General features: G+C 38.7%; 1 protein-coding gene across 3 annotated transcripts; it reads right to left on the minus strand.

Moving 5' to 3' along the window:
* Positions 1 to 3,899: 3,899 nt before the first annotated feature.
* LOC137170610 (calcium/calmodulin-dependent protein kinase kinase 2) lies at positions 3,900 to 24,193 on the minus strand. Of its 3 annotated transcripts, none has more exons than XM_067574108.1 (17): positions 23,837 to 24,193; positions 17,520 to 17,817; positions 16,754 to 17,095; positions 15,193 to 15,240; positions 14,174 to 14,227; positions 12,670 to 12,721; positions 12,372 to 12,505; positions 12,027 to 12,063; positions 11,828 to 11,849; positions 11,590 to 11,678; positions 10,180 to 10,379; positions 9,877 to 9,930; positions 9,697 to 9,770; positions 9,373 to 9,460; positions 8,666 to 8,797; positions 7,987 to 8,090; positions 3,900 to 6,831 (listed from the first exon to the last, which is right to left on the minus strand). In XM_067574108.1, exons 2-17 carry the CDS (start codon positions 17,748 to 17,750, stop codon positions 6,759 to 6,761), a joined length of 1,734 nt encoding a protein of 577 aa, XP_067430209.1. In that variant the 5' UTR covers positions 17,751 to 17,817; positions 23,837 to 24,193; the 3' UTR covers positions 3,900 to 6,758. The 3 variants fall into 3 exon arrangements, with proteins under 3 accessions (XP_067430209.1, XP_067430211.1, XP_067430210.1); XM_067574109.1 differs by having other exon boundaries at positions 6,753 to 6,889; XM_067574110.1 differs by lacking the exon at positions 15,193 to 15,240.
* Positions 24,194 to 25,330: the final 1,137 nt, after the last annotated feature.

Consider the following 25,330-nt stretch of genomic DNA (forward strand, 5'->3'; position numbering starts at 1 on the left):
TGAAATAAAGACGAGTGGAAGTATAAAGTAGCATCAAATGGAAACACTCAAGTAAGGTACAAGTACCTCAAAATTGTACTTAAGTGCATAACTTGAGTAAATGTACTTAGTTACTTCCCACCATTGGACAAAGGACATAAATGAAGATACAAACAATACATCTCCTGAGTAAATTTCAGTACATAATTTACTATATCTAAGTACTTGCCTATGTAAACTGGGTTTCTAGTAAAACATATTTAACACTTAAATATATTAGCAGAACTAAAGGCAACCATAGATGAATAGAGGTCTAGAAATGATACTACAATTATTCTGAAGGTCATTTGATTCTCTGTTCTTTCTGCTGATATTTTCATTTCACATGACAGGTGATGAAATGAACTCAGCCTGTGGTCAGCAAGGGGTCAGTACACAGGTCAATTTTGCAGTTCAGCAAGGCCGTATGTCAAACTAAAGGAGTGGGTAGGGCAATGGTTGTTTAAATATCCCACCTAATTACGAAGGGTGTGTTTGATATATGTTACAGGCGGTTGAGGGTGTCACATGTGTGTTAGTGAAGATTTATGCCTGAAAAAAAGCAAGCAAGTATTGTTCAAATCTGCCAAATATGTGATTAACATTTTCAGAATAACCAAGATGCCTGAATTCCATATAGAAAATCCACATGGTCTAAATTCAAACATGGACTATTTGACATTTAGACAGAAAGGGCACTGTGCCCAAATCAAACACTGGGCCTTTTTCTATTGTGTAGTTCATAATAATCAAGTTTGTGTTGCACTACATCACATCCTCATAATGGATTAGATTCAGTATTTCAAATATGATTTAGGCAAGCTGACTTAAGAATTCCCCATCTGGTATCAATATGGTTAGTAAGGATATTGAGATTGTGTGTAATTTCATTGTTTGTTTTGGGATTGCAGCTTTATGAGGGTCATTCCTCCAACTGAGTACCTTGTTGAAAGTGTTAGGATGTTTGTAAAGTCTCAATTATTCATTCTTTACACAGCTATAAAGATGACACTTGAACTGTCAACAACCATATTGATCTAAAACAGGCATATAATGTTTTTGGCACACAAACCATAGTGTCCTCTAATTCAGCCCTATAATTACTTAACAACCATCTGAAAGTGATTCAATACCTTCCAAATCATTTGGCAATTCCCTACAAATTGATTGTCTCTATAATTATATGATGATTTTTAAATTAATAATTATTTTGTGATTTTTTTTTATTCTTGAAAAAGAATAAGAGGTACATGTCTTGATCTCCAAGTCTTGCTTTGCTACAGAAATACATGAAGAAATACTAAGAGATGGTGCACATTGTTCATTTGTATTCTCACCTCTATTCAGAGGTGACTCATATTCTTTCTACAAAAACTTTTGTTTTTATGACTGACATCATGTCTCATTTGAGTTCTTTCTCCTTTTAAAGGCTTTTTTGTAGCATTCACATTGTTTAAAATTTCCAAGTATTGGCAGCAAGATAATTTTGTTTCCTTCTGCTACTAATTGAAAGGTTCTTTTGCTCTTTACTGTATTCCTTTAAACTGTGATATGATCTCTCTGTTTGGAAACCAGAGATTGCAGCCAGCTTTAAAGAACAGAGTACAAATACTTAAGAGGGGAAAAGGGCGGTAATGGAAGAAAAAGATACTACTAAAAAAAAATCTCACCTGCTGAAGGTCTAAGCATGCAGCTTTACAGAATGCTGAGCAAACCCTTTGTTTTATTGTTTGAATGCATTTTTGTTCTTTTCTTACCTCTGGCAGCCTCCAGCAGGTAAACAATTAACCGAGAATGACGACTGAAGGCTCAGATCCTTCACAATCAGCACTTCTCATTTGCTGATGTGGGGCATTAGGTTCCTTTATGAACTCCAGCGAGGGGAATAACACACCAGTTCAGGACCTGAAATAGCCTCTGAACTGCATTTACACTATACCTTATATGACAAACATTTCATTGTTCTGCAGTGAGCTGAATTTGGTACAGGTTGCAGCCCCAGAGTCTTGACCAATTACAAACTGGCCCTTTTATGCTGATGTTTTTATATTAATGTACGCAAAATGGCTGATACTCTTTTTTAACTCCATCTTGTTTCTTATGAAATGCTGTTTCAGTATCAGCATTCAAAATGTTTTTACAATGACATCACGCAGACATGATTTTGCCCTGTTTTTTTCTTAATTTAATACTAATCAGAGCATAAATCTCAACTGGACCAGCCTAAAACCTCATGTACGTAAGCCAGATTTTGTTTTCTTTATATATATAAAGGAACATGTAAGCTTTCAAATGAATTGAGAACCAGTTATTAGTCATTCCTGCCTGAGTCCTCTCATATGGACAGATTAACTGCAATTCCATACAATTAGCACAAGAGGTCAGTGTGACACTTTAGTTCTCAAGATGTGTGAAACGTTGAAGTTTGGAGGCTGAAGGCCTTATGTTGACGTATTTTAAAATATGTCTATGTGAAAGTAAGGCAACACAAAGGCCATGAGAGACAAATAAAATTAATATCATGTTTTTAATGAAGCTTCAGTGCAACTTCAGAGGTGAACTTGATATCATCAGAGTGGAAAATTAAGAAAAAGCTCATGGATAACTATCACTGTCTAGGCCGTAGATTGATTTGGTAAGCCAGACCTATTCATTATTTCTATATGAATGACAGAATTACCAACTATTTTAACTCTCTCTTAAGGAAACAAAAAGTTATCAACTTGTAATATTGAACTCTATTGTCCTCAGATGTCCTTTGTATATTGAAATATTTTCTACATGGACATTGGGAATACAGACGTTTACAGTAGTTCAAATATTTTTTTGCATTATTACTATGAATGACAATGTAAATGCCTTTGTTCTGTTTTTTAAAAAGCAGATTTTCAAACATTTCATGCCGCCATACTCCTGAAACATGTTTAGGTAAGTGACCTTTAAACATCATTTCAACAGCATTTCTCCTTTATTAGAAAATTACTTGTGAAATGAGGGAGAGGTCCTAATCTCTTCTTGTCTGACACATGATGAAAAGGTCAATTGTTTTATTTTTTTTTCTTGCATAGTGCTTTGGCATTGGTATCTCTAAAATTGAATGATTTTTTTAAGGCTGCAACTAACAACTATTTCCACTTTTTATTTTCTCGATGAATCAATCAGTTGTTTGGTCTATAAAATATCAGAAAATGGTGAGAAAAGTTGATCACTGTTTCTCAAAGCCCAAGATGATATCCTCAAATGTCCTCTTTTGTCCCAACCAGAAAATATTCATATTTGAGAAGGTGGAACCAGAGAATTTAGACTTTCTTTTCATAAAGAATGTCTCCAAACAATTTTTATATCAGTTAATAGTTAAATAGTTATTAAAATAGTTGGCGATTAATTTAATGGCGACTGATCGATTAATCAACTAGTAGTTGCAGCTCTAGAGTTCTTTTAGTCAGAGTTTACATAACATCAGCATCTTGTGGCAATTTAGAGTAACTGCAGTTTAAGACACTAGAATATTAGCTTCTGCATTCAAATGCAGATGTGTCATCTTAAGTAAGCCCAAATTTAAGTAACGTCAAACAATATACTGAGCACAACAAAATACTTTTTCAAATAACTGTTGTGACTAATTAACAAGTTGTGCATAAATGTTTCAGACAAAGTGGGAAATGTACAAATAGTGGGAAGACATTTTAAGAGAATTCTATCTGTAGCTGTTGAAAAAATATGCAGATGTAGAAATTGTAAATTTGTTGCTGTCAGGTGTTCTGAAGAGTAGCCTACAGGTTCAGAGATGTTATGGTGCACAGCGCACACTAGTGGTCTGTTTCTGCAACAGTAAACACAAAGCTGAGACTGTTAACAAAAACCATTCAGACCAAAAAGCATTACAGAAAGGCAATAATATTTTATTCAAATGATGAACAAGATACAGTATGTATAGAATAATTCATTTAAAGGTCCCATTTTGTTGTCAATGACCTCTCATGCTATGACAATACAGTGGTATGTGTTCAGTATGTTGGCATGCATTTAGAAGAAAAGAGCCCCCAAAAGCTCTTAATAAAAATAAATTACACTACAGAATGTAAAATCATGTGAACAATAAAGGTTTATCACTAAGCCTGAGCCATCTAATAAGAATGGGCAAAGACTATTGAAACAAACTACTAGTTTAAATATTGTATGTATAAAATATTTATCATACATCTTTTCTGTGGCTTGCATTGTCACCCTGCATTCAGTCACAAACTGTCCTTCATTTCATCCATATTGGTCACGGAGGGCAAAATACTCACACCAAAGGAGAAGTATGTGTCTTATTGTACTCAAGATAAAAACTTTTTACTTCATTTAAAATAACAATTAGTCTATAGCAACTTACAGTATGTCAGAATGCAAAGTCTGTCCTAAATGTGTGAAAAGCATGTTGACCATTTTACAGTATAACACAAATTGAAGCGTTCCTGCAATCAATTTCCAGTCTAAAATCATGGGCATTAGAAGATCATTGGCTATTATCATTGAGGGAATATCCTTCAAAAGTAAAGTACAATAATTTCATGGAAATCTAAAGCCAGGAGGTCTGTATACGTGCTGCGCTCTTCACTGGAGAGCACAACTGAATTACATCTTTCATTGGGCAAGCAAAAATAAATTAGAATAAGTCAACCACATATATCCCTCCTCATCCAGCCACTGAGTGTGCACACTGTATGTGACAATCTGACAGGGTGTACCATTGCACTATACAGAGAAAGACACATATATGCATAGTACTAGTCTTTTTAAAAAAAATACAGACATACAGTACGTACAGTTCAGAGTGACATGCAAGTAGTAAGTAAAAAAACAAAGTCCCTTTCTCATACATTCAACACTTAAGTGCTGAAGTAATTAGTGTGTGGAAGCATTACATGTTATAATCAATATTGTGTCAATATTCTATGTTAACTAGAGACACATCCAGTGACTTAATCTATACTAACATCTTTGAGAACATGGAAAAAAAGCAAATGAAGGGTAAACAAAAGGAACAAAAGTGGAAAAATGCTAATTTACTTTGGGATCATATTTAAAATGAAACACTAGAATAAATACAAAAGCAAAAGTAATTTATAATTCATTAGAAATATTTGCAGAGTGGCCTACTCCTCCCAAAAGATGACACGTTTTTTTAAATTTCAACACTTCTATAGATATGTCATGCATAGATTTGTACAAAAAGTCTGCAGCTGCACTATGCTTCCATCTCAACACTTACTTGGGTAGCCAGCTCTAATAATTCAACAGCGGACAAATAGATTAAAGGTTTGTTTTCTTTAAATTACTATACTTTACAAAATTATACATAATTAAGTTTTTGGTGTTGTGAAAATGTGCGGTTTTAAAATAATGCCAGTGCCTCTTAAAATACAAAACAAGTAAAACAAATAAGAACATTCACAATTTTAACTTGAGGTTCAATAGTCATCGCTTTCTGTTTTCAGTCTACATATGAACATCCACTCTGAGAAGTGAGACAAACATATGACATATTTGAAACATGTTCCTCATAATTGCGACACATAATCTTGTTTGTCGATTTGCACTTTATGAAATAAATAATAATAATAATAAAAAAACTATTTTAACCATTGCGGGCAATGGCTACAGAATAATTTTGCACCAACACATTCTGTTTTTCTCATATATGCATTTGGTAGATCAGTACCTCCATTACTCAAATTGTAATGAATTTATTATAACAAACACATAAAAATTCACTTAAAGATTCACCAGAAGCACTAGCTTTGCAAAAGAATTAAATCCCATTTTTTCCTATAGTACCTTGAATGCAGTAATGAAGAACTTTATGATTGTTCACAAATCACTATATCGACTGTTTTTAAAGCTTTCTATTGTAATAGTAAATGGGAGACTTAATAAAAATGCCAGTGGTAAGACTGAAAAGAAGAAAAATTGCATCAAACAGTTCTCTCTATGAGCGTGCAGATGTTTAAATAGCTTATACAGTGTTTGCACTGGGAAAGTAAACACATGCATTCAATGAAGTAAACATTTTATCACTCCCCTTTTTTTTACATTTTGGGAAAACTGTACAGATTCTTCACTTGAAAATATGTTACAAAACTGGGCACTGCCACTCTGAGGCAGAGTGAACCAGACAATCATTGTCAAGAAACCTGCTCTACTAAAGAGAATGTCGAGGTGATGGTGGAGACTGACTCACTGACTTACGCAACCCTCCCTCCGCATACACCACCACCACCCTCTGTTCCCATGCCCTGTATACCTGAAAGAATTGTCAAGTAAAGACAAGGAGAAACACAAGTGGCTAAACTACGATTAAACACAAAACTATACAATTGAAGCCTGAGACAGAGCATGCTAGGACTATAAATGCATACAAGATAAAGGGGAGGAGAGTGCGTTGGGTAAGAAGGTCTGAAGACAGGTTCAAGAGTCAGGAGGATCCTCTCCTGGAAATTTTCCACGTCAAAGAAGTCCCAAAACCCCAAACTGAGTCTTGCAAGAGGACAGAATGCAATAAAAGCTTTAAAATGGTTGTCAAAGTGTCTTACATCCTTAATATCTCCCTTTTTTTTCCTGTGTTCGCCATACTTGTCCACCTCCCAGGAAACGTACGTAGGTGTAGGCTGACAGTAAAAAACTGTGAGTAAAGGGGTGTCGTGCTGTGTGGTTGCAGGCTGGCAGATACCAGCGTGCATAATAAACCCTCTGCATCAGGAAAGAGCCTCATCTTCTCCCACGTAGGGCAGGTCCATACTCCTCATGCCATCACCACTCTGCTGTTTCCTAAGTAACACAGCATTAGTTAGAGCACTTCTGTGGGCCTGCTGTCAATCCTATATCACTGTGAGGAGAAATAAGCTACTGTTAAGCTCAGTTTAGGAACTGAAGCATGTTAAATTGTTACATACAGTAATGCAAGGCAGCGAGTAATATAAAAACCTAGCAAACTGTTGGGCTGTTTTTATTTATATAGCAAAAATCACACATAAAGGGAAACTTGAGAAAATAAAGAAAAAGGGGGAAAAAAGTTATATTAAAGAACTTAATCATTTGTGTCAATAAGAGTCACAGAAAGATATTAATTATCATGCAAAGGATTAAATGAAGAGAGATGTATGATCTGGGCTCACGATGAACTCATGATGAGTGTGGATACTTTTGTTTTGACTGTGTCAGAGTGTGGTGGTGTTGTATTTGGCTAAAATATACAATATGACACAAAATATAATGCCAATCAACACAACAACACAAACTGCAGCCTCAAGTGTTACTACAGAGTTCAATCAACACCTCTCCAACACAGTGTCAACTAAAACTGGATTTCATTAGACTGTGTAGGTGTTCGTGATATTTTGTCCACCCCTTGTAATATAGTTTATAATTACACAGAGCCAAAAGCACACTCAGACATAAAATATACATTAAATTCCCGTTTGCAGGTACTGTAGATTCACAACATTCCCGAAAATGGCTTGTCCAATCACCTATAAACTAGCACAGGCTCATTTACAAACTTGAGTATTAAACCATTAGAGCCATAGTGGGAAAATACAGCTGCTTATATAACGCCAGGGGTCTAAATGTACACCTACACTCTCTCTCTCTACCACTGTAGTCAGCACTGCACCAGTCAAGAACCGGCACACTCATAAACTTATTTACCTTCTTTAGTTACAATGAATGTAGCACTATCTCACACTGCCTGCTCTGCCTTTCCTGCAGGGCAGGAGGAGGAGGAGGAGGAGGAGGAGAGAAATAATAACACCTGTCTACTTGACGAACATTAGCTGGCTATACAGATGTCATCCGAGTATTAGAGGAGCTACAAGTGAGAATATGGTAGTGACAGCATACTGTTACAAGTATTTTGACACCAATTACTGCGAAAGCTTTTAAACTTCAGTTTACATCTGTAGTGTTTCTGTAAACAATCCTTACGTGAGCGTTTGTCCCGGAGCGCACAAACTGCTGCGGTCCTCTTTACGGCCCCAGTCAAAGGGGTTCCCGAAGGAGCGCTTCCTCAGCATAGTTCTCACTAGGATCTGTAGAAGAATAGTGAACAACAATACACAAAACCAAAACATTATGCTCAGAAATGTTAAGAAAAAAAGCTTAACTTTGATTCTCAACTATGTTGTACTGTAAAACAATGATGCAGTTATGATAACATAAACACTTAATGAAAGTACATCACAAATAGGTCTGCTGTATTCATGCAAAACTTTCTTATCTTTTGAAACATTTGGCATTTATTATTTTAACTAATGAAAATAAACTCAGAAGAATAAATGAGTCATACATCTCCTCTGGTACAAAGTGCAGAGAGAAAATCAAGTAGTGTAGTGAATGTGAAGAACTTGAAACATATCCTTTGTACTAATACAAATATACAAGAATTAGTCATTCCTTTGCTCCTGACATTCTCAGTTGTGTCTTAAAAGGTTACATCCGACGATGTTTTCATGCATCTCTCGGGGAGGCTGAAATGACTGAACTGTACCCATTGGTGATATTTCTCTTAATGACAGCAGAAGCAAAAACTAATTAGACTCCGGCGTGTCTGTGACGTTCATTTATTTGTGTTTTTTGTGAGTCAGAAACAAACTCGTAAACTCACCACTGTCGCCAGGCTTGGGATGTGTTTAACAGAATTCTCCACTTCCTCCTCCGTCACCTCAATCAGCATACAACAGTTGTCATCCTCTAGAGGGAGGGGCTCAGCACCGTGCCTTGTCACCCATGGGTGCACCTAGACACGGGCATGAGAAGAACAAAGGAGTTTTATACATCTTTCATTCTGATTCACAAGACACATTTTATAGAACTGATACAAAGTTTAAGATGAATTTTACTATTTATGCTGCACACTGGCCTATTATACTACCATTATAAAAATAGAGCATTATATACAGCTATATATACACATCATACACTGACTACTATATAACAACACTCAATCATCATTCAGCATTCACAACACCCTGTAGTCATCATGTACAAGATACAGATTACAATATCTTCACATCGTAAACCACTTATTGATGGGCAGCCAGCTTTTTCCAAAAACAGATTGGCCTTAAATCTTTATAGTCGAGGCTCTGAAGCTAACTAAAGCTAAGCAGCATTTCAACATCTGGATTCAGTTTTTCCTCCAACAAAAAATGGTTTATATTGCACCACAGAACATTATTTCAGTATCACCATGCAGACAGCTTCATGTACAGCAACAACAGACCCGTTCACACATACTTGTCTGTGCAATATCAAACGTGTAAATGAAAACAATTATAGAAACTAGCAATTCAACTGAAAGAAAGTGTTTACCTTAATCTGTGGGATTGATATTCTGGTCTCTGGGTTCTTGTCCAGCATTTTCAGCAACAAATCTTTGAGATCATCAGATATGTGAGCGCTGTTAAGACAACAAGAATCATAGGTACAGATTAAATTACATCTTATCTAACAGCCTGTAAACCGAAAAATAAAACGAAGTATTAATAAATTGATAACTAAATATGGAGCAAGTAAAATGCCTATTCAATGTGTAGATTTATCAAGCAGCTATTTATCTGTTTTTCATTAAATAAACAACAGCCACTGGACAGTAATATCCTTTTGACACAGGATGATTGGCAGAGTAAAACTGACTGTTCAGGTAACTCCACTGGTTGTGTCTTGATTTTCTGATGAAGAGCGATGATGCGCTCATCCATGAATGGACACTGTGAATAAAAGATTTCAAATAAAGAAGATCAGTAGATTGTCATTCAGGAAAAACTCTAAAACAAAAAAACGAACTTTTTTTTTTTTGCCAAAGCACAGACTCACCACTCCAAAGACGAAGCAATAAAGCGTCACTCCCATGGCCCAGACATCCAAAGCCTACACGATTAAAAAAACATGATACAGTATGTTTTGGAATGGTTTCTTCAGTTTATGGTAGTTGAAATCCACCATTGCACAGAAAAAAAATGCCCCCCCCCCCCCCCCCCCCCCCCCCCAAAAAAAAACCACATGAAAACTAACTAGTATAGTAAATTACAAAGGGATACTATGAAAACTATCAAAAAAAGCAAAGGTCCTTGCATTTCTGAAAATCATCTCCAGAGGGCACTACTTAACCATCAGTACCTTTCCAGAGAAGTTCTTTCTGGTCTCAGAGAGTGCTTCAGGGGCAAGGAAAGCAGGTGTTCCCACCGTGCTTGTCAGGAGGGCATCAGCCCCCTCAAACTGGTTACTGACTCCAAAGTCTGCTATCTTGATGTGTCCATCTTCTCCCACCAACAGATTAGAGGGTTTGATGTCTCTGTGGATGATCCTCTGGTAATGTACTGTTGAAATAGAAAATATTTATTATTACAGCAACAAGGTCCTTTTATTTGTGCAATTCTGAGACAATGAATTTTCTCTACTACACCACAACCAAGTCTGGATTGAGAGGGGGAGGGTCTTAAAATAACATTTTCACCTTATTTGAATTTTTAATATTGAACAAAGCAGTGCATTGCTAGATGGAATAAATTAAAAACGGCTTGGAGCCACATGAAGGAATCCACCTGGCGATGCAATTGGACAAGAAATCGGATAAACATGTCGACAATTTCTTCCATCAACAGAGAGGATCACACCTACAGTTCCTGCTTAAGATGTGAAAAACAAAAAAAAAGCAATGTGTGTGGTATTTCTTAACCACACCACCTGCACTGTGACTTCAAACAGGCGAGCCTTTCTTTAGTTATGATTACTTATAATGAGAACAAATTTGGTTCTGACTATTTCAGTGTCCCTGTTGCAGAGCCCTCCCTCTCCTTCCCCTCAGCGCTAGTCTCCTAGACGACACTGTGCAAAAACCTCTTCTCCTGCGCTGAAATGCATTAAGAGCTGAGATGATGTGAAATGAGCCTTGTGGGTGGCTAGAGTCAAGAACAGCACAAAGGACTTGTGTAAATGGTAGAATTGTAGGACGAGGACAGATCTAGATACATAAGAGCCTCACCTTGATACTACAATTATATAAACTATTAATTTAGACACTCAAAACCCTGTATATAATACAACTTTATCTCGATTGGGGAAATAGAAAAGGCATGAAAGCCTAATTATGGGATATTATTGTGTATTAAAGCTGATTCGCAATAAAATAGTTTAATTTTGAAGAGGTTATTATGTGTATTGCTAAAAGTAATGTTTGTTTTTTTCACAAGAAGGTTAAGGTTGAATTGAAAAGTGTCAGGCATAACATCATGAATTTTAAAAACCTCGATTGGATCATTTCAAACTATTACAATAATTATCTACCACATTTCGGATTCAGTGCTTGAAATAAAAAAATGAGGGAAATTCAATTGCAGTTGAATCAGCTTTGAATCACAGAGTACTGTATTGTTACAGACGTATCTGTATCATTTCTGTATCTGGTCGCGGGCCAGAGATATGTAACAAATCATCTAAGAGGGTCCCTAATCGCTCCCTTCTTAACATTATATAATACAGTCACATGCTGGGTGGAAGGATGACTGGAGGCTTTTTTGGAAGACTCACAATACTCGATTCCCCTGAGCAGATCCTGGAAGAAAAAGCGAGCCTGGTCCTCGCTGAAAGGTTTATCTGTCGGCACCTCCATCACAGCCCTGAATACACACGAGGACGCATAAACAGTTATACACACACACACACACACGCAGACACACACACACGCAAATTCAATTAGCTATCATAACTAATGAGATTGAGCTCATTCCAGTGTTACAATCATAACTATAATAGAGGCTTAGCTTACCCTTGCTTGACCAGCTCAAATACTGTGATAGAAACACAGATGATGAAACATTTCAGTTACTGAAATACAAACAAACTAAAAAACAATAAATCCTAAAATGAGTTTATCCTTCTTTTATGCCTGCTTCATGCATGACTGTGTTTGTGTGTGTGTGTGTGTGTGTGTGGTTCTGAAGGATGACTGTCTGGCTGCAACGTACCCATGTACAGATGGTCCTCGCTGGGGTCATCCAAAACCTGGCACCGAATCACAAAGAGATAGAAATGAGTGTAATCACACACACACACACACACACACACACACAAAGGGTCTTCATCTTTTGTATGCAATAAGAATAAATACTCCTCCATCCTGGAATAATTGCACAAAGATTGATTTCTGTGATTTTAACATGAATACATGAGTTCAAAGCCATCGAACAACCTTTGATTTTTGAAGACATCACGGGTATCATGACACACATCTCTGTTTAAAATGTGTTCAGGGAAATCTCAGGCTAAAACGAAATTAAAATAGCCAAAAGATATGTTTTAACAGCACTCACCTCTACTAGTTTCACTACATTAGGATGGTCTAGCTTTTTCAGAATGGCAATCTCCTGATAGACCCGTTCCAAGGGTCCTTTGGGCTGAGGGGGGCCTTCAGGGACTGCTCTGGCTCCACGAGGGGGAGGTCTCCCTGACAGAGGGAAAAAAGGAACAATGTAGGTGGATAACAGGTGAGGGAAGGGTGGAAAGTACAGGAGAGAGACCAAAGTCAGGAGGATGGGTTTTAGTACTGGAGCATTATAAGAGACTGTGCTCTCTGCTGTGTTAACCATCTGTCCCTGGCTGCAGACTTACGTGGGAAACCTGCCTGCCTCATCAGCCTCTTCTTGGACAACACCTTCATCGCCTACAGGAGAGAAAGGGAGATGGATTGGGACAAGGGGGGATTAGAGAAAGCGGGAGAGGGAGTGGGAGAGCCAAGTGGGCAAGAGATCCAGAGAACAGATGACAGAAACAGAAAAGACGACAAAAAAAAAAGAAGAGAAAGATACAACGGAGTGAGGCGATGCATATCTGACAATGCACCCACTCAAACACCTAGAATATCCTAGCCTCTACAAAGATCTCCCCTCACCTTGATCATCCATCGTGTGTGTTTGTGATTACTAAGACAGATCAGCATCATCAGGACAAAAGATTATAAAAGCTAGACTAACAAAAGAAGATGTTGGCTGTTCTTGCTGCCGACCCTGGTGTAAAATGACTCAAACGCAAGCAAGCAAGTAATCTACACTGTCTCATCACTGTCTTTAAATGATCTAAATGCACTAATTATAATGTTTAGCAGTAACTTATAAAATATACTTGAGACAATATCTACCTTGAGACAATTTTTGGATTTTGGGCTATATAAATAAAAGTGACTTGACTGCATCTTGTCATACAATCTTCACTCATTTGAGTTTGAGATTAAGACACAAAATAGAAATTTGCATTGTTGCTTGATAGAACATTGAAGGACATATGTAACACATGCATGACAAATACAGTGTATATCAGCGCTACAGAAACTAGTATTTCTTCTACACTACCTGGTCTGTGAAAATTATAATTTAAGGAATAATAGTTGCTAAATTAAACTGCATGGTTTGTAGGATGTTTGTCATGGACAGTTACACAAGTTTAGCTGTTTTCTGCACGTGGCTGTAAAATGTTTGAAATGATTCAAATGTCATGTGAAAGTAAATGGTACCCAGCGAGTACCTGGATAGCCCATATTCATGCAATGCAGATGTTTATCTAGTCAGAGATCCGCCTGACAATTTCTTGAACAATAACGTTGATGACAGCCATCGAGGCGGTGTTGAACAGCTACATTGTTTGGTGGATGTTTTCCCTGTTTGAAGGAACAGACTTTTTTTTAATAGCCTCTATGCCCTCAGTTATTACGGCAATGATATAATCGCTGCATGTGACATGTGGGCTTTGTCACTCGGGAGAATTATTAAAATAATCTCCATGTCAATGTCTGTCAGGATCACGCAGCTTAATGAGAATTGCAGCAATAATCGCGAACAGCAAACAAAAAAGCTTGAGCTGATGTGTTATTACAGTGCTTGGTGAGGCATAATTAACTGGAGACGTTTTCATACGCGGAGCTTTCATATAAAATCGCGGCGATAAATGTGACAAGGAAGCTCGATTATTATGAGGTTTGTCTGTGTGTATGTGGGATGTGTTTGTGACAAGTGGGAAGGAATGAGAGTGAAGTGAGAGGAACAAAAGACAGGGTTAATGGTTGGGAAGAAAAATCACATCTGTGTTTGTGTGTATGTGTGTGTGTGCGTGAAGGACTCACATAGTATGTGTTGTCGTCTTCATTGTAAGCTAGCTTGACGACACCATAGGAGCCCTAAGAAAAAGAGAACAAGAGCCAATAAAGTGAGATTGAGCAGCTTAAAATTATTCATGTGAAAAAAAAAAAATATATATATATATCACACTCTGTGCAAAGCAAACGAAATAAATAGTAATACACACAGGAACAAATACACAAACACATGCACAAGAGGGAAGCGAGTAGGCTGACAGTGTACACTGAAAGAGTACCAGCTGCTTCAAAGAGAGAACAGAGAAATTCAAATCCTCTCTCCCTCTCTCTTTCATTTTTTTTGATTTCAGGCTAATTAAGGAAACTGGATCTGGTTTATGCTATCAAGCTCCCCCTGCCCACACACACACACACACACACACACACACACACACACACACACAGAGGATATTCAGAATAAAAACTAGGCCCAATTAGTAGCCTGTGTGCACAAATTCATGCACAAAAACAAACAGAGCGTGAGAGAGAGAGAGAGGGAGAGTGAGCGAGTGGGATCAGTTCCTGCTGGGGGAGCAGATTGGAGAGGCATCACAGAGCTCTTCCTGTAGTCCCAAAGATGATCTGATAAAAGGAGCCTCTCCGACAATCCTGCATCTACCAAATGTATTAATATATCTCGATACATGCAAAAAATACACACAGACACGCATATTCTGTCTTCAATAAACCCACATCTAAAAACGTGCATACAAATACACCCACTCACACATACACACACACACACACGCTCATATCCACTAAGCCTCGCTCAACCCTTAGAGAGCGCTATTTATACCAGCCTCTCATCCATCTTCCAACTCTCCCATGGCCTGGTAGTTTACACAGAGTTTGGGAAATGAGGACAGCCGGGAGAGGAGGATATCAGAGACGGTTACTGCGTGTCCTTGATGATGTGCGCTACTTGACAGACATGCAGTAGGCGGAAGGGAGAAGCAAATGGAAGAGTCAGTGAAAGGGAGCAATCAGTGTGCTGTCTCTGATGGTACCTTTCCAATCTCGTCTTTTAGCTTGTACTGGTTGAGTTGAACACAGTCCTTGTAGAGAGGGAAGAAAAAGAGAAAAGAGAGGACGAGAAAAGGGTTTCTTTTCAAATGAAATCACATCAGCTGTTTCAGCAGTTAGATACCCTAAATACATCATGAGCGTTCTGAGAAAATCTGCTTTTGCTAAGAGCGCCGAATAAAATCCTGCCCATTAAATTTTCTTTCAGATGATTTTTCTTTTTTCGGATTTCCCATTTTCAACAAAAACACAGAAGTGCAGTGCTCTGCACTCTTAGCACCAGTTCAGTTTGTCATTTTGTAAGCTACATTTCAAGTAAAAGATCCACCTTAATAAATCCAGGTTTACAGTTAATCAGAGCAGAACTCAAAGGTAAATGTAGATACATCCCAAACAACAACTCTGTCACCTAATTTTTTGGCAGTAATCCTATCTGCTAATCTTATAGCATGCCTGGGATTCTAGAGGTAGGATGTGTGGCAGTATTGACGTATATCCTGAACAGTTTTAAAACAATAACCGATGGGAACACAGACACTGCTGTGAACAAACTGAACCCAGCCTACGAAGAATGATTCACACAACCGACAAGAGATGTGCTGACTAACCAGCCCCTCAAGAATATACATTTCTAAATGTAGTGTATTTGAATGTTTGTCTCTCAACTGGATGATCAGAAGAGCATGAGGTTAAGAACAATAAAACAGTCAAAATCCTCTGCAAGTTCAAAAAGTGTAGTCACGGGTTTGACAGTGTGAGAAAAGTGCAGAGAAAGTAAAAGTGTGATGTGAAAGTGGAATTACATTGACAATTAAATTACAGTTTTCGACCTAATTAACCTTTATGTCAATTTTTATTTATATCTACAACGTATGATATTGTGAAAACAAAAATGTGTTCTAAATCTGCAGGCTGTTGCCCTGAGAGATTTTTTTTACACACAGTACGTAACATCTACAGGTTTCTGCATCTACTTTATGTGTTAACAGGGATTACAGCTACTATCTACTGCCACTGTAAAACCTTACCTCTGCATCTGCAAAGCTCAGTCTTTACCGGTGTGTTGCTGCTTTTAAGACAAATGCACATGTAGTTCTGCTTATTTTCAGGTAAGTGTGATATTTTAATACCTAACAGATGTTCCAGAAGGGGCATCACTGTAACAGCCTGGCTCTGTGTGAACGTAAGTTAATTTGTTTAATCATGTGTAATTCTTTATGCAACACACAATCCTTAAGGAAAAACACTGCTCAGATGGTGCAGAGACAGTTAATTATATAATCATAATTATAATTACACTGGCTGTAACCTCGTATTAGCTGATTTCCTGGGATTTCTTGGTCATCTGATTGATTACTGACAAACGAAACTGATGTGGTTATTCTGGTTCAAAGAGTAATTTCAGCATTATTTTATGTTAGCAGTATTTATTTTGTCCAGACTAACAGTTGTAAGCCGCACAATGACCTCCAAAGAAGGCTTTAGAATATTTCACCATATAACACCTATGACTATAACCTTGTTAGCGTCAAGGCTTGAACGTACCTGGAGATCAGTGATGGAAACACTGTGGGACTCCACGGTGGGCCGGCGGGGCAAGCGGGGAGAGGAGTGGGGTGATGTGATGGGGGAGTAAGGTAATGATGGGTAAATATAGCGCCCGTTGAGTCCTGGGGAGTTGCAGGGTGATGTTGCAGTTTGCGAGCGCTCCTGCAGAGACAGTTTCCTGTCTGACAGATTTAATCTCCCCCTTTGCTCTTGGCTTTCGGGTAGAAGAGCCTTTTGCCGGCCAACTGTGTGGGACAGCAGGTCGCAGGATGGAGTACGGAAAGGTGCCGCCACGGAGGAAGCTGGCTCAGGCGTCTCCGAGCTGTCCATGTCTTCTACCTGAGATGTGACACATTTAAATGAGGTTTATTTCCCCTATTGCATGTTGACATAATGGTCGATATGTAGTATTTGTCTGTATCAACTTTATTATAATAATATATAAGATAATATAAGACAATGCAGTTTGTGCCTATTTTCCACATTTCTCATTTCAATTCAAGGCATTAGTGTTATTTAATGCAATTTTTCCTCCATTCCTTTTTGTATTAACAAGACAATATACAATATACAATAAACCTACATTTTTCTTGAGACTGTTTAGACCAATTTTACTCATTCTCGTGATCAACAAACTACAAATTGTTGAGTTGATAAGTCTGAAATTTTAAAAAAGGAATAATTTCATTCAGTAGAGACCCAAATGTCCAATTAGGTTACATCTTTGGTACATATAGTGTTACCTGGGTGTGTTTCATCTTACCTCCTCCTCCCCAGCCTCTCCAGGTGGCCTGCTGGGTTCGTACTCTGTGACCACTATGACGGACTCCATGGGGTCTGGGGAGGGCGTCTCGGAGTGGGTGTTCAAAGGTGGAGCCGGACAGCTGCACAGCAGATCAGGAAGGGGTTGCGAGGGCTGCGCTGGGGGTGCATGGCTGCCGCAGGAGGCCGGCGGCTCAGCAGAGGGCCAGGGGGTTACGTGACAAGGAAACATGGTGCCTCTTCACAAAGACAAACAACCACTGCTCCATCAGACGGGAACCTCCGGAGGGGAATGGTGCCTAAAAGCAAACCGGAGAGTAAGAAAACGCATGTAGAGAATACATGCTGGCCTTTCAGACATCTGATGATCTGTTAACACGCGGAGGCTTTAAGCTGCTACAGAAACTACTGCTACAGAGAAAAGTGACAGAAAAAGTACTTTCTGATTTATCTGGACAGTGCTCCCCTTAACTGGCTGGCCTAAAATAAGACTAATATTCTTGTAACTCTTTAAATCTTCTAATGACAGTAATATTTCCTTTGCTAGGAATGTTATCAACCAATGATTTTGATTTGAATCAGCCATCTAAACAAAGACAGCTCTTTGTTTTTATGTTAATGTACGTTACGCGGATTTTTTGGATAATCCGATAAACCGTTCACTTTTAGAGGCAACATCTGCCTACTGACACACCCGAGTTAGGTACAACAACAACAACATTAGAGCAACATCTGGGCTAATACACCACGTAAACAGTCTGTACGGCTGGTAAACAGTTGGACCTCTTTCTCACATGAAACTGCATGACAGATAACCTCTCCACTTTCATCTTCCCTTTTCATGTGTCCAACCATTGCTTCATTCAGTTGTCCCTCCCTGAACTTCCTAAAGATCACAGGCAGACTTCTCTATCCGACGCAATCTCTGCAACCCTGTGCAACCCTTCATCACATTGGTCATTTCCACTTTACCAACCCTGAGCACTTAATCGTGGTAAATGATGCAACAAATGCATTCTGCTCCACACTAAGCTCTTGTCTGGACAGTCTCTGCACTACTCATGCAATCTCATCCTGACCCTGGCTATCTGATGATACCTGCAGTCTCATAAAAGTTTATCATACCAGTATAACCAGTCTGAGAGGTGCTGAGAGAAAATGGCATACATCAGAGAACTCACTGACCTCAGTGGGTGTATCAGTCTTTTCTATCATCCTTTGCCTCCAGCATAACAGCTGCCAAAGATCAGCTCTGCTACAGACACTACAAAATTATTTTCCACTTTCAAGAGCCTCCTCTACCAGCCGTGTCTCTCACAGCTGACGCCTCTGCATACTTCTTTTACAGTGTGCTCTGACATGGTGGCTGCAATCAATGGACAATTCACAGAACCACCCAAGAGCAGTGTATCTCCTCTGTTACTTTCATTTCTGCATTTTCACTGAAGAAGATGTCTACTCTTTAGCTGTCCCAACGATCGTCTTCTGGATTCTATTCCCTCGATGCTCTTTTCGAGCCATCTCACCCACAATCATGCCCACAATCATGCACCTGATTCATGCATTCTGAGTTTGTTTTTATTCCCTACAAAGTTTAACTAGGCTTACGTTACCCCATAGCAAAAAAAGCTGTCGAGAACTACAGGTCAGTCTCGCAACCACCTTTCAAATTCAAACTTATGGAGCATGAAATTCATACCAAAGTCTCATTATTTGATGCCCAGTCATCAGTTCTCATCTTGCTGGATCTATTGGCAGCCTTTGATGTGGTGAACCATCGAATCCTCCTGTCCACCCCACCCTTCGGGTAAACCCTTCAGTTTGAGTGGTAGCTCATAGGGTGGTCATTCAACCCTCTTGAATTCCCCCAGGTTTATGAGCCTTCTCGTTCACTATGATATGAACAACGACTAGTCTTACTGTTACTTCGACTTACTGCGTTTACGTCTTACTTCATGCACCTACAACCTTGTGGCACTTTGTCAGGTGGAACATGGAAGTGAGTGTTGCAGCACTTACTTGATCTACTGTTGCTTGAATTGTACCTCATTTGTACATTGCTTTGTACAAAACTGTCTGCCAAATTAATAAACCTAAATGCATAATGTAGAAACTACTTACACATAGCAAACAATGATTTGGATTACCCTGATGGAGTTGCAAGGTCCAAATCTATACATGCTTATTACAGTGTTCACAAACATCAACAACTATCAATTGTAATAACATACAAGCTACCAGTAGCTTCAATACTGTTTTAAAAGAGCTGCAATTTTCTTGTTTACACCTGTTCTACTGACAGAGCACACAATTCTTATGTGACGTGTTCATTGTAATAACCGTTGCATAAGTGTACAATTTTCTGAAGATAAGATATACATGTAGAAAGAACAACCTATTCTACCTTGAGTATATACTCCCATTATTATTTCAATACCCACTTCCCAGTTTCTGTTTGTTTTTTGGTTTGTTTTTGTAGCCATGCAGAAAACTGATCTGACTAAATGCAACAGTCCAGTATGAGTCAAGATAAACCAAAAAAAATAGGAAAACTGTATTTTTTTAAGCCAAGAATAACTTGCGACTGGCATAAATCCTATAACAAAATATAATATACATACAGTATATATATTTATATGTACTTCTAACTAACGTTTAATTATCTTTTCACCACAGCTGGAGCACAGTCTTGACTGGCCAGCATGAATCAAGTTGTGGGTGTAATGAAAGGGTGTGGGAGAAATAATCAGAGATGCTGTTAACTAGCTCTGAAACATAAGTAGAAACAGCTCTCTCCATACGAAACATCCATGAAGCCTGGACTTGTTCCGCACATTCTGTTAAGTGCTAATTAATGCACACAAACACGTCTAGTATCGCAAACTTCATCTCTAAGTGGACAGATTTGATGGGTCTATAAAAGCAACAGTTCAGTCTGCTTTTGATGTCAGTTATGCAACATGGTTAATTATTATTTGAATAGCATCTAACCAAAATCTTTTTTGCATATTTTTCAAGAGGGCCATTTCCATCTCCGAGTCCACTCAGCTTATTATCTGTTCATTATCTGTGAGAGGAACGGAAAGAGAAGGAGGGAGAGAGAGAGAGAGAGAGAGATGTTCTTGGTTTCCGTCATGGCTTTGACAGGATTGTGGCACTGTCGGTGTGTGGGAGCCGAGTAAACCTTACAGATACAGGAAAACAAAGGGAAGCCGTAAGAAAACAAGACAGTGGGAGCTCCAGCCAAGTTCAGAGTGAGGACTGTGTGTGGGAAGAGACACCCACTCCGGGTGGCCTCTCTGCCAGCCCATATATATATGTAGTGATGTAAACTCACAACAGAGAGAAAGAAGTTTTCATTGCGAAGGCTGGGCTTACTGGCAATCTCTGGCAGAAGTATTCTCCTCCTCAAAGCCTGTCTAACATACCTGGCCTGTATGACCTCTGAGATTCCCTGACGATTCTTAAAAGCAGACACAGCTGGAGCCTTTATTGTCCAAATAAAATGATCCTTGTTTCATTCTGCTAAAAAAAGAAGCTCTTGAGATCCTGTTTGACTTTTAACACACAGTGTCACTGCCATCAAACTACCACAATGTGTCCTGATAAGTGGACTCAGCCTCCACTTAATAAATAGAGACATGACCCTGGATGAAACTCGCAATGCACCAGCTCCGGCTTTTTATATCCAGAGAAGAGAGGCAACTTACCAAGCCTGACCTACTTTGATCTCAGATAAATGGAAAGGCACATATCAAAGCCTGTTTCCACTGACATGAAGAGGTTTTTTTTGTGCAGTGTCTACACCATTACCATATATAGCAGCACACACAATATCATTGAAAATCTCATTCGCGGCCCAGCAGGGTTCGGAAATTAGCACCTGGTTCATTGTGTCTTTGGTGGTGTAGTGTCAGCAATCGTTGTCTGGCTGGCAGGATTTGCAGCAGCATGAGAAATTGACAAAAAGATGAATGTAAGCCCAGTTGTCAAATGTTTCAGTGTCGACAGCCATTATTTGGGAAGTGAGTTTCTGAAACTACTGTTAGACAGGCACTCATCAGAAATCTTTACCTTAGAGCTGAGAAAGCTTCTAACTAACTCACAGGTCATGTTAATCAATGAAAATGCCTCACCCACCACCTCAAATTAGGGGGGATTGGACACAAACTAATGCCATATTCAAGCTTTAACCAAAAGACATGAAATATCAAATCTGTCCTTGCTAGACATTCATGTTAACGCAGCTAAGCAACTCACTAGCATAAAAAAAAGCTTCTGCCCTTGGTGGTCTCTATAGTCAGAAGAAAAGATACTAAATATTATGTATAAGTGAACTGCTGGCTAAAGCCCTCAACTTCCCTGATCCCTCGTGATCACAGCAACTCGATCAAGAACAAACAGTTAGATTTGAGCTTCGTGAAACACCAACAGATGCTGTCGAGCTCCAGATGCCGTACTGCGCCTCTTATCATAACAAAAGTCACGTGACTTGACCTTCACTATCTGGGCGGGAGGGGAGGGGGAGAGAGGACTTATCAGAGCCTGCGGGGGGTCCAAGTCATGTACAGCATTAATAACAACACAGACACAATCGCACAGACATACAAGTATAACGCAGGGCCATCTGGAGCCGAGGAGGCTCCCCCGGCATCATTAAAAGATCAACAGGGCGACCCTGACAGCGATCTGCGGAGCCGTGGAAGAGATAAGCTCCTGTAAATGGAGGGATGAGCGTCCTCGACCAACTTTATTGCAGTGTTTTGACACAGTCGTAGCTGAATATTAATGAGAATCTGAAATATTTGATTGGCAGCCATGATATTTAATTCCAAAATACACCACAGATGGGTTTTTTTCACCCATTATCATCCCTGAATCAACAACAAAAACACAGCTGATATTAGGGTTGCACCTAAGGATTATCTTCTCGATTAATCATCGACAAAATGCCCATATCAGTATCTCAGAACCTTAGAAGACGTCTTCAATTTGCTTTAAAAGTAGAAAAACTATTACTTACATTTGACAAGTTGGAACTGTCAAGTGTTTGGCTATTTCGCTAAAATAATAACTTGAACGATCAAGCAGTTATCAAAGTAATTTTGTTGACTGACATGTTGATTCATAGACTCATCGTTACAGTTCTAGTTGACATAATTCCTTCCAAATAGTTTTTACAGAATAATGCACTTTCTTAAAAAGGTTGATGTAGCCCATTCTGTCAACACAGACCATTTGGAAAGTGTTTTCAATTCTCCAACTCAATAAACAGTACTTATACTCCATTTGATCACCATCAAAAACAAGGAGTTGTGCATTTCAATCAAGTCTGTTATAGTGTAATAAATATAGTATATAGTATAATACACAACTTTAACCTAGTAGTATTTGCATCAATTTTAATCAAGAATTTTGTAAGTGAGTTTTTCAACTGCTTACCACTGTTAAAATCATAAGTGAATGCACAGTATATTAATTTATGATTAGGGATGCACCGGTCTGACTTTTTCAGCCCCAATACCCATATCTGAGCATTGGGCGATACAGAGTACCGATTTGATACCAATGTTTAATTAACAAGATATATGCCTCTCTGTGGGTAAGGCAGCTATTTGAGTCAGTATGGAACCGATATCCAATATCAGTATCAGTGCATCTCTACTTGTGATTTCAATAATGGTCCAATTACATTTCAAAAGCCTCAAAACAAAGGGAAAAGAAATAATATTAGCGTTGCGTACAGGCCGATATGTACATGTTAATACATATATGATGTATAACACATATATAAATATAATATGCACATGTTAATACAACTTTGGATTCTTAAAAAGCGACACAGAATAACATTTAAATTAATGACCAGTACAACAACACCAGTATGAGCATCTGCCTCAAAAGCTGATGCAATCAAACCATCAGACCAAGACTTTTTCTGACGTTATCTGTCCAGAAATACAAATGACCGTTAACATCTACATATTCTGTTACGCTCAACTGTCATAACAAGCTCCAGCTTTCCCCCCCTTTACAGTAACAGCTAATCTACACTCATAACTGGAGTAATTATTGACTTTTTGACTGTTAACATTAGAAACGATTAAACGCCTTTGTTATACACGTTATCTCAGTTTCACAGAAGAAACGAGTGTTGCCGTCGTGTGAGGTCCCGGCTAACGTTAGCAGCTGCCTCATCTGTCAAGATACAGATGTTGGTTGGGCAGGAGTCAAGGATGCTAAGTAGTGCGACTGTGAAAGCGCCAAAAGACGCCCGAAACAAAAACTAAACATCTACTGTAGGAAATATAAGCTTACCTTGACGTGTTTCTTAGGCCTACAAGTCAGAATAGTGGAGCCCCCTGTGCTCCTTCAGCCGCGGTGAGTACAACAGCTAGCTAGCTGTTTGTGAAACGGAGAGCAGGCAGGCAGCAGACTGATAACCGATGTTGTGATGATGAACCAATCCAGCTGAGCACGCAGGTCCCGTGTTATACGTCGAGGAAGTGTTGGAAAACGAGCGAGTCTAGTCATTTAGTCGTTTTAGCAACACGCTTCGCAACACCCAACATCTGCGGAGGAGGTTTAAGCTGCCTTTGTTTCCCTTTTGAGTTTATCTGACGAGCTCGAAATAAAACACTTCATGGTTCTTGGGAATTTCTACTACAAGCACTTTGTGGCGGGCTGGCTCCCCCTCGTGGTGTACTGGAGAGTTGCAGCCTAGACTTAAAACGGAAAGCATCCTTGTTAAACTATTTTTCTTTTTTGTTGAAATGTTCTGTTGGTAATTTTGTTGAAAACAGCTTGATGCCAAAGTTTAAAGGAGTATTCCGTTAATTTGGCATATAGTTCTACTTCCACTGAGTTGGGACGCTTGTGAGAGACAGATGAGATTATAGATACTGTGTATATTATAAATCCATTATAATTTTGTCATCCTGTTTGTCCATGCTGTATTTCTGCAATTTGCTGTACACACAACATCTATTGCATGTCTGTCTGTCCGTCCTGGGAGTAGTATCCCTCCTCTGTTGCTCCTCCTGAGGTTTCTTCCGTTTTTATCCCATTAAAATGATTTTTTAGGGAGTTTTTCCTTATTTGAATCAAGGGTCTAAGAACAGAGGATGTTGTATTGCTGTACAGATTGTAAAGCCCCCTGTGCGAAATGAGTGATTTGTGATATTGGGCTATACAAATAAAATTGACTTGACAGCATATGCTAACTTTTAGCAGAAGGCAGAACCTTAGACAGTGGGTATAGTTATAGGTCAGGAACTTCCTGTAGTGGAAAAAGCCCATTAATCTCTCTCATGGGTTCACACCACCCTAACTGTAGATCCTACCCTTTCTATAATCCAACTCCATAGTGCCATTCATTGGATCTTCCCTGCCAGGTAGACAAAAATATCTTTGCATGTGAAGTCTCAAGCCAAATTTGATAACCCAAATGATTTCAGAGCCACACAAGGCATTATATATTTTCAAAGGGTGAATAGTATCACGATTAAACCAACCTTCATGTGCAGTCAGTTGAGTAACCTCTAAATAATATCCTTGACCCTACGACATTTCTACCTTCTTTTAGATGTCCTTCAAAAACTTAGTTTTGAGTTCAGGATCCTCTTAAGCTTATTAGTTCAGTTTATGGTGACTTAAAATTTCTCATGTTGACTGTTACACAGACTGACAGATTAACCTCCATTTCAAGCAAAACAAAGTTTTAGGCTATTTCTAGATTGGGTAAACTTGAGTCAATATTTGTGACAAGTTGTAGTTGGGGCATCTTGCCAATCATGTCTATTACACCAAATA

Source organism: Thunnus thynnus, chromosome 19, assembly GCF_963924715.1.
Source record: "Thunnus thynnus chromosome 19, fThuThy2.1, whole genome shotgun sequence".
Taxonomy (NCBI): Eukaryota; Metazoa; Chordata; class Actinopteri; order Scombriformes; family Scombridae; genus Thunnus; species Thunnus thynnus.